We start from the raw sequence: 11680 nt of genomic DNA, 5'->3' as shown, positions 1-11680 counted from the left end.
ACAGAGATATTTATTTGCAAGTGTGACTCGTGTCACGGCAACCTAAATTACAATTTCCAATTGCATCTTTCTAGTTCAACTCTTGAGAGAGTAAAAGGAAACCAAATTGACCCATAATTTTACGCTCTCAAGAGTTAAAGATCTCTAAGGGTCCATTTGGTTACCATCTCTCCATCATTTAGCTGGGGTCCACCTGGAATCCCTTCAAGGACCACTGGTGGTCCCCGGACCACTGGTTGAAAACTAATGTATAAACGAAACGTATAAAGAACGCACTGCAAAACAAGGGTACTTTCTGATAGGCCTACACTTCACACAGTGAAAACAATAATAATAATAAAACATCTTAAGGGTTTGTAACTCTGAGAGTAAATGGAACCATAGTTCCAGTCAAATGAAAGCTCAATGATACTGTAGATGGGGGTCCCAGAGATAGAAAATGGTATGAAATGGGGGTCAGTGGAGTTGACGCATGCATATCAAACTGGAGGTCCCTGAGATGAAGAATATATAAATCACTGGTCAAGACAAGGGATTTATCAATCCCAGTACGCCTACTCTATTTTATGGGGGAATTTTGGTGACCCCACATTGGATATAATGCAACTGCAAGAAATACATAAAGAGGCAATGCTGTTATTCCTGGTGTGTGTGTGTGTGTGTGTGTGTGTGTGTGTGTGTGTGTGTGTGTGTGTGTGTGTGTGTGTGTGTGTGTGTGTGTGTGTGTGTGTGTGTGTGTGTGTGTGTGTGAGTTGCCGGTATCTCAAGTCAGGTGATCGGATACCAGCAGCAGGGGGCGACATTACGCCAAGCCACACACACTCACGACTCAACAGACCGTGGATGTGTATTGATGTAAAGTAGCCAAACCTGTGATTCTCAACCTTTATTCCAAAGACCCCCGCCGCCTGCCCTGTGGGCTAGCTAGACCAATGACAGAGGGGAGTGCGTGCTGCGCGGCCACGCCCACAAGCGAAAGCCAATAAAAGGCAGTGAATTTACCGTGCAGTAGAGTAGACCTACACACACAGGGCTATTCCACAATCTCTGAATGAAAACTGTCTGAGGCGAGACTAGTCACTCAAAACCTCAAAACCCAACTCATTACAGAACAGAACGCATCATATCAGAACTGTTATTTATTATCATCTGTTCTCTTGGATAACTAAACGCACCTGCCTGGCCCTTGTCTTGTTGTGGTGGAGTATCAATATACAGACTTCAGTATGACTTATGTGGAAGAAGTGGATGGATGCATCATCAACGACAAAAAGTGAGTAATGATGTTAACATTGTTGCAGAGATGCATTAATACTCATGCAGTTATAACTGTTGCTGATCACTAAACTTTGTTATTTCCTTTTTTGTGCATTGAAATGGAGTCATCATTTCAACACCACATATGCACACACCTAGTCTATACCTACCCTAGAGATACATTTTAATGCATTTGTAAAAGAAAATACATTGAAAATGCTATTTAAAAGTTCTGTCCTGCATTTTTTTTCCTGGGGACCTTCAGGGGTTCTTGGGGGTCCACCGGTCCAGTGGGTCCCCGGCTAAATCATTGATAATTTGGAATCTATAGGAACCAACTGGACTCGACTTACGGGGTCTGCAACTCTTGAGAGTGTTCAAATGGAACCAAATGGACCCACAGGTCAATTTCCATTTGTGTGCTCTCAGAGTTATGGGAAATGTTGATTGATTGCTTACTCTATTAACAGTTTGCAAATAGTAGTGGACTAGTGGTACGAACTCAAAACACCTTATAAGCCTGTGGTGGTCCTGTCCTGTGTATTCAGTTCATCTGTGCATATCAAACACGGGGGTCCCTGGAAGGTAAGGGGACCCCCTGCTGTAGGTGACATTACTAAGTGTGTATTGTGTTGTTTTGTTCAGGATGGACTCAGTGAGTGAAGCTGTGGAGGAGCTGCTGACCTCTGCTCAGACACAGAGCTGTCTGACCACTGGAGTGTACGAGTCTGCCAAGCTCATGAATGTGTAAGTAACCCATTATAGCACTTATTAGTCTGCATATTTAACAAGCTGATGAATGTGTAAGTACCACATTATGTACATCTGTATGATGTACACTGTATGTTTTTAAACTTGAGTAAAAAATAGCAATGCCACAATATAAAAGTAAATACACGGTTACTTACAAGTAAAGGTACTGTATTAAAAATGTACTTCAGTGTATGGTACATCACTTAGGCCTGTCAACAATTATCGCATAATCACCTAATCACAGTTATTTGAGATAATCGCAATTATTTTTGCATGATCATCAAAATCGTTTCGATCTTGAAAGAAAGTTCTAAAATAGTGGAAAATATCAAATCTAAAAGCTAGGCTATTTTAAAAATGTTTTGGCCTAGTATTTTGGCCATAACACATTTTGTATTTTGATCATTGGTGCAATCATTGTCAGTTATTTCTTTGTGTATTTAAGTTTTTTGTCATATCGGCCCTGTGCAACTTTTGTCATGTTCATGCCCTGTGCAACCTTTGTCATGTTATTAATGAAGAGGTGTCGTTATTATACAGAGACCCAGACAGCGTGCTCCTGTGCATCCTGGCCACGGACGAGGAGGATGAGGAGGACATCGCTCTGCAGATCCACTTCACTCTCATCCAGGCCTTCTGCTACGAGAACAACGTCAACATCCTCAGGGTGTCGGGCCTGATGCGCCTGGAGCAGCTGCTGCTGGTGGAAGGTGGCTTCACCTCCTCCTCCTCCCCCACCATTGACAACAATAACAACGCCAACCAGCAGTCCAGAGACCTTCACTGCCTCCTGGTCACGGTACGTTCTACTACTTAGACCTGCTCCACACGGTGTTGATGACGTAGACTAAAAACTACGGCGAAATATGTTCGTCGGCTACCCTTTTTTCACTGACGAAAACGAAATAAAAACTAAAGCTATAATAATAGACTATAATGTGAGGGACTATAGTGGAGAAGAGATCCAGTAGAACTAAAAGACAGGTCATTTTATGTTTGGTTGTACTCGGGTGTTGCTCTATGAAAATAGCAAGTCTAATAAGAGATGTTAATGTCATTTTTCCACAGAACCCCAAGTGTCAGAGTGTGGACCTCCAGAAGGCTCTTCAGTCCATCAATAACTACTGTGAAGAGAGTCGCAGCCAGGAGCAGTGGGTTCCCCACCTCGCCCTGCTAGAGACCCAGGACTCAGAGATCTCTGGGGAAACCACTGACAAGGTGGAGGTGGAACTCGTCAGCGACAAAATCGCCGTCTGTCTGAGTGTCGGTTGAGCCACACTATACTCCTGCAAAGCTTCGGGAGGGAAGCACAGTCGTATAGCCATTCTGAATGGATCGTGGAAGAAATCCAGACAGACACATCTCGATCACGTCTCTCCGGAGATAACGTGGTGTACCGACGAGGTGATGTGTTCAATCTCGGCACAAAATATGTTGGAGTAGCAGCAGAAAAGTGGCATCTTGTCAGGTGGAGTAAATCTGAACACCTACACGTGCCACAAAACGTATCTGCTGGGTCCTCGGATACAAGAGACGCATTGTGCATCAGCCCTATATCGTCCTGCTCGCCCCAACCACTGGTCGGTGGAGGAGGGCGCCGGGCGGTAGGGGAGGTGTTCCTCCAGGCTGCTACCACATTTGCTGCTTGAATTTCCAGGACTGAAGGGAGGTGGAAATGTGGGAAACAGGACCGACTGGTGGGTCCCATTCCTGCAGAGGACTGGTTGGGTGGAGGGTGGGTGGAGGGTGTTATCGGGAGTGAGAACTTTCCCCCGCGTCGCATTTCATTGTTGGGGATGTAAGCTCTTCTCCTCGATGAGATAAATGGAGAAAAAGAACTATGGAAAAGTATGGACAAGTCAAACACAAGGCTCAAAACCTATGCCACCTCTTCTTTGTGAGAAAAGACATTTCATATGTATCACATATCACTTTATTATCTATGAAATAATACAGATATATATATATTTTATATAAATGTTTACACTGTCCTGCTTGTTTACAATGACACGTTTACTGCCTTTAAATGTGACAATGTCAGTATTTGTGCAACATATTTTATATGAAATGTAGGTGCTTTTATTTCATGTACATATAATGATTTACAACAATACCTCTGTCTTTCAACATGACAATGTCTCTTTTTGTGCAATATAATGCAGGTACATTTCATGTTACAATGCTACCTCTATTTTAATATTTTAATAAAGCCATGATTTTTATACCAATCTTTGTACCATATTCAATTCATTACATCCCACAGCTTATATTAGAATGTCATGTTGCCTGTCCATATCTCACATACAGTGAGATATGGTACAAAACGTAGAAAAGTAGACACTTTGCACTAGGGCCCTTACTGAATGGGCCCTTGATGAATGGTAGGCTGCTTTCACACTGGCAGATACAAAATATACAAAGATACACAGCATATTAGTATTTTTGTATCTTTTTGTAGCTGAAGTTGAAACCAGATCAACCTTTATTGTAGTTTTGTAGCAGATACAAACGTCTGATGTATCTTTGTACCTTCATGTCCAGGGACGTGCAGGGAATGTTGGAGAGGCAGGGGCTGAAATTTCTAAAAAGGCCCTTTGGTGGAAATATCGAAAATGGCAGACCTCCAAGCTCACAACGTGCCGCGTTGCGACGCGTTGTGAGCTTGGAGGTCGGCTATTTTCAGTGTGTGGTACCACACTGAACTAAGCATAATCAAGTCAATACTGGAGATGTGGCGTAACGGCGTGGATTTATACACAGAGAGGGCAATTCTTTCAACATAAGATCCTGCATTCAAGTTCAGGAAAAGTTGGACAAGGCAATTCTCTTGAATGCTGCCTTCAGGTATGGCATGGAAAGAGGACATTTGCATTTTCCTTCACCATAGTAAAACTGCATTTATGGTCTGGAAAGGGCACTTTTTACAGACAGATAAAGGGCAGGGGCTCAAGCCCCCTTTGATGCACGAGCCTGTTCATGTCGCTGGCTTCCATTGAAAAAGAGTGGTAGCCTGTATCTTTGTAGCTGCCAGTGTGTATACAACATGAGTACATGACCTAGTCTTACTGCATTTGAAGCCATGTCAAACGAGCTAGGCTTTACCCAAACCCAAATCAATTCAAAGGAGCTTTATTGGCATGTGAAAGCATACGTTTACATTGCCAAATTAAGTGTCGTAATATAATAAAAACAGTTGAAAAGGGGAACATATATAATACAGCTGGCAGGGGTACAGCATTGTGTAAACAGAGCTATGTCACATTTCGTCATTATTTTCAATTTAGGCATTTAGCAGACGCTCTCAATCCAGAGCGACAGTAAGTAAGGTAATACATCAAAACAATAAGCAAGCTAATACATCAATACATCAACATCAATACATCAAATACATAGAAATATCAATCTAGAAAAAAATAATGTAGGTAGACCAAGCACCTAATCAACAAAAAGCTTTATATAAAAACCTAAAAATAAAAAGCTATCTAGCTTTCATGGCCATTGGGGGAAGGTGAGTGCTATGGGCCTAGGTGAAGTCTGAATAGATGAGTCTTCAGGCCACGGCGGAAGCATTATATAGACATGATATACAGGGTATAAAGCTTGAAACAATTAGCACCAATCTTTTGCAGTTGCTTTGGGACAAATAGGATAATTTTTTCTCTAAACAATTTTAAATAGTATACAAAAAAGCTTCAGATTTAAAATACTTTTAGATGTATCAGCTCTGATTATATGTGCAGTAGGTCTAGAGTTCACTCATTAAAGTCGAATTAAAGTGTTAAATGGTGATGAACCTCTATAGGTTGATTTTAGTAAAAAGAAAATGAAGAGGAGAAAAAAAAGACACAATTTGGGAACCCATGTTTGTTAGGTTTAGGAGTGTCAATCTGCTTCCACATTGACACACCTGTTTACTGTGGGCTCTTGGACACTCCTAATTTTAACACACCCTGTGTTAATTTGATTAGCTGCAGCTGTGTTGCTTACATAGCTGTGCTGCTGCCATGTGCTGTAGTTTGTTAACCTCCTCAACTGGAAAACAAAATACAAAATCAGCCTAGGAGGGTTTCATGCCCGGCCTGACTCTCCTGTCTCCTCTAACCACTCTAGTGTAGCGTCCCTATTTTGGGATGAACATTCTGTAATAAATAGCAATTACAGGAAGTGTCATGAGACTTGACATTCAGTATAAGACTATTATAATGGTGTGTAAAACAGAAAATGTAAAACTTGCCACGGACAAGTCCTAGTCTTTGCCATGGACACATTTGTCTGTGTAGACATATTGATGGCCCCTGAACACTGAGGATTTTACTGTGTGGTTTGCGGTCCCCAGAGATAAAACTCGCATCAGAAGTGGGTCTGTGTGGCCTGGACTGGTGCATATGAAACGGGGTCTGCTCATAATTTCCGACTTCCCATTCCAAACAGTGGTGGAATAAAGTACACTTTTTAACCGTTAAGTATCAATACTGCAATGTAGAAATACTAGTAAAAGTCAGAAATTCAATAGAAGTAAAAGGGAAAAAAATGGAAATACTCCAGTGAAGTAAACCTCAGTGACCTCAAAATTGACAGTACTTGAGTAAACGTCACTTTACACCACTGCCCAAGTTAGTGTGAGGTTAGGGTTAGGGTTAGTTATAATGGGGCCAGTTGGACCACCTATATCAAGCCAGGCGGGGACCTTGAAATGTAAAAACATTGAGAACTAACTGCTGCAGACAGTAGAGGGGAACACAGGGAGCCCCGGGGTCCTGCATGGTCTGAGTATTTCGGGTGTATAATAAAGTGGTTAAGCAGCGTCGTAATGTGTTATCTGCAGCGGTGCAGCAGGTTGTGTTGCCACACAGGTTTTTCAGGGCATCCTGTTGTGTCCTACCTCACCCTCACATGATGCAAACCCACCATGATGAGGATCTCCTCAGCTAATCACAGTCAGTGGTAGAAGAAGCAATGTTGTCACAATGTAGAGCAGTGGTTCTCAAACTTTGACATTTGAAGGTCTCCCCTTAACTTTGACTGTCAAAGTTACAGACTTGTAAGGGTCAATTTAGACCCCCATAAAGGAACCTAGAGAGTCCCTGAAATCAACCTTGAGAACCACTGATGTAGTCACTGTTACAAGCAAAAGGCCTTTATTCAGAAAGTAACAAAAGTATTGGCATTCAAATTGTATTAAATTACCAAATGTAAAAGTAGGCTATACTCATTTAGCAGAATGTTCCATTTGACTTTTTTTTTTTTGTTTGTTTGTTTGTTTGTTTGTTTTTTTGGGGGGGGGTAGACTGACAGGAAATAGGGAGCGAGATGGGGAATGACATGTGGCAAAGGTCATCCGGATCGGGAATCGAACCGGCGACGCCAGCAGGCACCATAGCCTAGTATGTGGTATGCGCCTGGAACACTAGGCCAGCATGCACCCGTTTCAAAAGTTTTCAAGATTGTCTAAAATGTATCTAAAAAATTGTTTTTCTGCAAGCTCACAACATGTTGCAAGGTTGTGAGCTTCTAGATCAAATATATTTGCGAAGAGATGGAGTATATAATATAGGTTTAATTGGTTGATGTATGTTTTGTAATAATCTAAATCTTAGTAAGTTTTAAAATGTGTAGTGGAGTCAGAAGTACAATATTTGCCTCTGAGAAGTGTAAGGCATTGGAGAAATGGACACGCTCTTGTAAAATAATAGTACCTCAAACACTCCAGTAGCAAAATGTACTTAGCTACTTTAACACCACTGAATGTGGTGCATTTATCATGTAATAATCACTCTCTCTCCATGGATCCGGGAGGTGAGGATCTATCTGTTATTTTATCTTTTGCCTCCGACAGGCAGCATCCTTCTGTGAATGCTAAACGTCCCTACAGCCTGCACACAGTCCCTGATATCAAAGCCACCTTCAGTCAGCAGCGCTGAGCAAACCTCCAGCTCACAGTTTGTCAAGGAAGGATGCCACAGCTTTCTGTGACATGCCTGTCACTGTGACACCACACCACCTCCCCTCCCCGGTCCCCTTGGACATGAATGGGGAGCTGTAGCCCTCCCGTAGTGTGACGCCAATGAGGTACTTAATGTTTGTATTGTGTTTGTAGTGGAGAAATGATCATGAGCTTGGATGTGAATGTGGACTGTGTGTGAATGATTCAAAAGCAGTTCCGAATTACAGCAAGCGACACGTTTTCCCCAAAAGGCCTTCACACAAACCGACATTTCCTGTGCTTCTCTTGCAAAGCTTCTCTACCTGGCCAGTGCATCACAAGTGCATTCAAAGTACTTCAGCAGCATGTGTGATATGCAGGCATATCAAATCAATCAAATCAAATGTTATTGTCATTGTCATGTCAAATGTATTATTCGTGCAGGCTTTCACAGTTGCAGTTTGAAAGTGGCATGTTAAGATCAGTGTAGATTAAAATAAAAATAAATGTAAAAGAGCATTCAATATAACGCAAATCAATAAAAGACAGTCTGACAGTTGCTAGATGTATGCTATTATGTCAGTAATTTTCAACCAGTGGTCCGGGGACCACTGTATCGCAACAACAGAATATTATACGTTTTGGGTCTGAGAAGCTAAATCTCATCAAATGGAGGTCCACGGCTCAAATGCAGAATAAATAATGGACCTTGACATGAAAAAGGTTGAAAACTACTGCTATATGACCCACTGCGAAAGATCCATGACTTCACTTAGAAATGCACAATGACAGTAACAATATACGTAGTTTTGTGACAGCATAGAGCAGATTGAACTGCAAGAAACAAGAAGAGTGTTTTGCAGAGGAAGGCATCACCTCTGCCTCCTCCACTCACACGTCCATTCAGAGTCAAATGTAAAGCTCACACCAGAGCAATTAACACACTTCCTACAGTCTGCTCAGCAACCTGCAGAAGGAACGCCTCTCATCTGAAGGGGAAATGCATCATGATGTTTATTAAGTGTTTTTTCACCCTTCATTTGTTTTGTTAGAGATTCTCTGCTCTGAAGCGTATTGGCCTTGCAGCAGTTATTGGCTGCCCCTCCACCCTGACCTGACCTAATACTGCAGAGGCTGCAGTATTAATTTCGTTGACTATATCCTTTTTCACAGACAAAAACTGAATCAAAACTAAATAAAAACTAAGCCATGATGACTAAAACTAAGACTACTCTCTTGTGGAGAAAAGATCCAGTAGAACTCGTAACCCTCGCCTATACGTTTCATAATGGTTTGGATTGGAAGAAAATTGTGTAATTCTGCTATTGATCTGCTATATTATCAAATGCCGAAGTATAACATATAGGGTTTAATGTGTTAATGTATGTATGTTTTCCCCCCTTTCTCCCCCCTGCATAAGTAACTTTGTGCAGCAGACCCATTGAAGCCCATGCACTGTGACTCAATAACCGGTTTTATTGGTTAACATTAGGCTTGTATTGTCCACATGGTAATCTCAGCATCACTGTAAATGAGGGCTGCAAACCAGGATTTCTCAGAGAATCTTAAATTAATGTCAGATGAATGACCGAATGAATGAAATTCAGATGCAATTGTAATTGTAAATTCATTAAAAACTGAACACACTTGAAATGTGTGACTGTTTGTTTACACATAAGGGGCCATATCATGTTTTTTGGCATTTTTATTTTATTTTGAAAAACATTTAGTTTAAATAGCCCACAAAGTGTCGATGTAAATCTGCCATATTCACTATTTTAAAATATCTTTTCAAAATAGTAAAAATGCCCCAAAAAGGTTTAGGAAAAAGGGGAAAGGCAAGATAGGGCACAAGTGGCCGGGACCCTGTAGCCAGGTCCCACACCCACAGAAAGAATAATCATTTAATCTTCATGATCAATAAAGCAGATTGATGATCACTCCCTTGAGTTCCAGTAGCCCGTTTGGCAAATACTGTATGTACGTAGTGCTATAATTGCTCCCAGCTATAGACATGTAAACGAGTATAGCTATTAATGGGAGTTGGCTGCTTCTCTAGGGTGGTTATCTCTTGCATCGCAATTAGGCTACTAAACTGAAACTACGTGTTTGGGGGGTGTGGGGGGCATTTTAGAAGGCGAAGTCAAAATAAATATGAGGCTTAGAAATAATGACAACTAGCTGAAACAGTATTGTGTGTGTTAAATGAATCGATTGAAAACAAACTAAAACCATAAAGTGTCCTTAGTTGTCGTCTTAGTCAATTTAGATCATTCATAAATAATTCTGTCATGAACATAGATTAATATTCCTATATTATCTAAACATGTCAGGTCAAGGGTTAACAACATTGTACTTCAGCACACTTTTATAACACTAATACGAAACAAATACACTTCATACTAAATAGCATTACGTGCAATACACTTTATAAGACAACATGTTAGTTGTATATTGAGTATTTTTTTAATACATCATGTTGTTTCAACAGTCCATTTTATGTTCTTGTTATGCAAGTCTCATGCTGTGATTCTTTTCTTTGTGCAGGTTGAAGTGTAAATGCTGCAGAGGATGTGTCACTCCCCCGCACAGCAGGGGGCGACACCACGCTACAACATGGGCTGTCAGTGCCATTAATTAGAGCTAAGCAGGGTAAACAGGGATCAGTCAATGTGTATTGATGTAAATGACACTTTCAGTGTGAGTACAAATGGACGGCAATGGTTTAGCAGGAAATACACCGTTTGATGCATTTACAATGGGTTAATTTATTAGTTGTTTAATTAATTAACCCGTGTTAAACATCCAATGTTTAAACATGCAGGTTTGTTACAATAACATAATAACAAAGATGTTCAAGCACAGACTTCACTGTTCATCAATGGATTGATTGATTGATTGATTGATTAGAAGGTTGCATAGGAAAAAGTACAGTTTCATGACATTATACACGCATGCATGCACGCATGCAAACACACACTCACACACACGGGGGGGCGCATGTGTGTTAAAGGTTCGATTGATTAATATCCCACTCGAACCCGCCTTTGAGACCACCATGTTCTCCTGATAAATCCTACAATTTAATCCTTATCACAAATATATGCCTACAATTACAATCCCCTCAAAGGAAATGAGTTCATTAAACTCCAGACGAGAAGGATGTTTTGTCATTAAGGGGTTCTAAATAGGCCTACAGCTATCCTGTGATTAAAGGCCTGGTGTTATTTTGGAATAGATTGGGTTATATGCTTATAGCCCGACCCGTTGAGTGACAGTTTGTGATGTGATCAGAGCTCAGCATTGATGCTGCAGCTTTGATGAGACAATTTTGAAAGCTAAATGTTCCTCTATGAATGATTGATTGATTGAATTCTTCATTAAACGTAGTACAGATGTACTAGTTATTCAATAATGCTTAAAGGACAACACATTCCATTGTGGTCCTGTGTATTCAATTAATCAAGACATTAAAGATGGCCTGGGCCACTGGCGCAGCGGTCCAGGCACCTGGGGCTCTTCGTAGCGTTGTGGGTTCAAGTCCCAATCTTGATGGCCTTTGTCACTCCCCATCTCTCTCCCCTCATTTCCTGTCAGCCTACTATCCCTATAAAGTTTAGGCATAAAGTATTTAAAAAAAGGGAAAAAATACATAAAAAGACTATACAATTAATCATCAATATTAGGAGCAATAAAAATGTATTTACAGGAAAACAGTGGGGGTCATTTCATTTGTCAAGCTAGAAG

General features: G+C 41.0%; 1 protein-coding gene across 1 annotated transcript; it reads left to right on the top strand.

The window, feature by feature from the left end:
• Window positions 1-1226: 1226 nt before the first annotated feature.
• On the top strand, window positions 1227-3282 carry LOC308299826 (growth arrest and DNA damage-inducible protein GADD45 beta-like; the record flags this gene model as incomplete). The annotated part of the gene is made up of 4 exons (XM_080743610.1): window positions 1227-1273; window positions 1903-2004; window positions 2551-2809; window positions 3079-3282. The coding sequence occupies 4 exons, from the start codon at window positions 1227-1229 to the stop codon at window positions 3280-3282; spliced, it is 612 nt and encodes a 203-aa protein (XP_080599736.1).
• Between the last annotated feature and the right edge of the window lie 8398 nt (window positions 3283-11680).

Source organism: Nannobrachium achirus, assembly GCF_963921795.1.
Source record: "Nannobrachium achirus genome assembly, chromosome: 15".
In the NCBI taxonomy this organism is placed as follows: Eukaryota; Metazoa; Chordata; class Actinopteri; order Myctophiformes; family Myctophidae; genus Nannobrachium; species Nannobrachium achirus.
The sequence above is the reverse complement of the archived record's forward strand: the minus strand, read 5'-3'. Positions and strand labels throughout refer to the sequence as shown.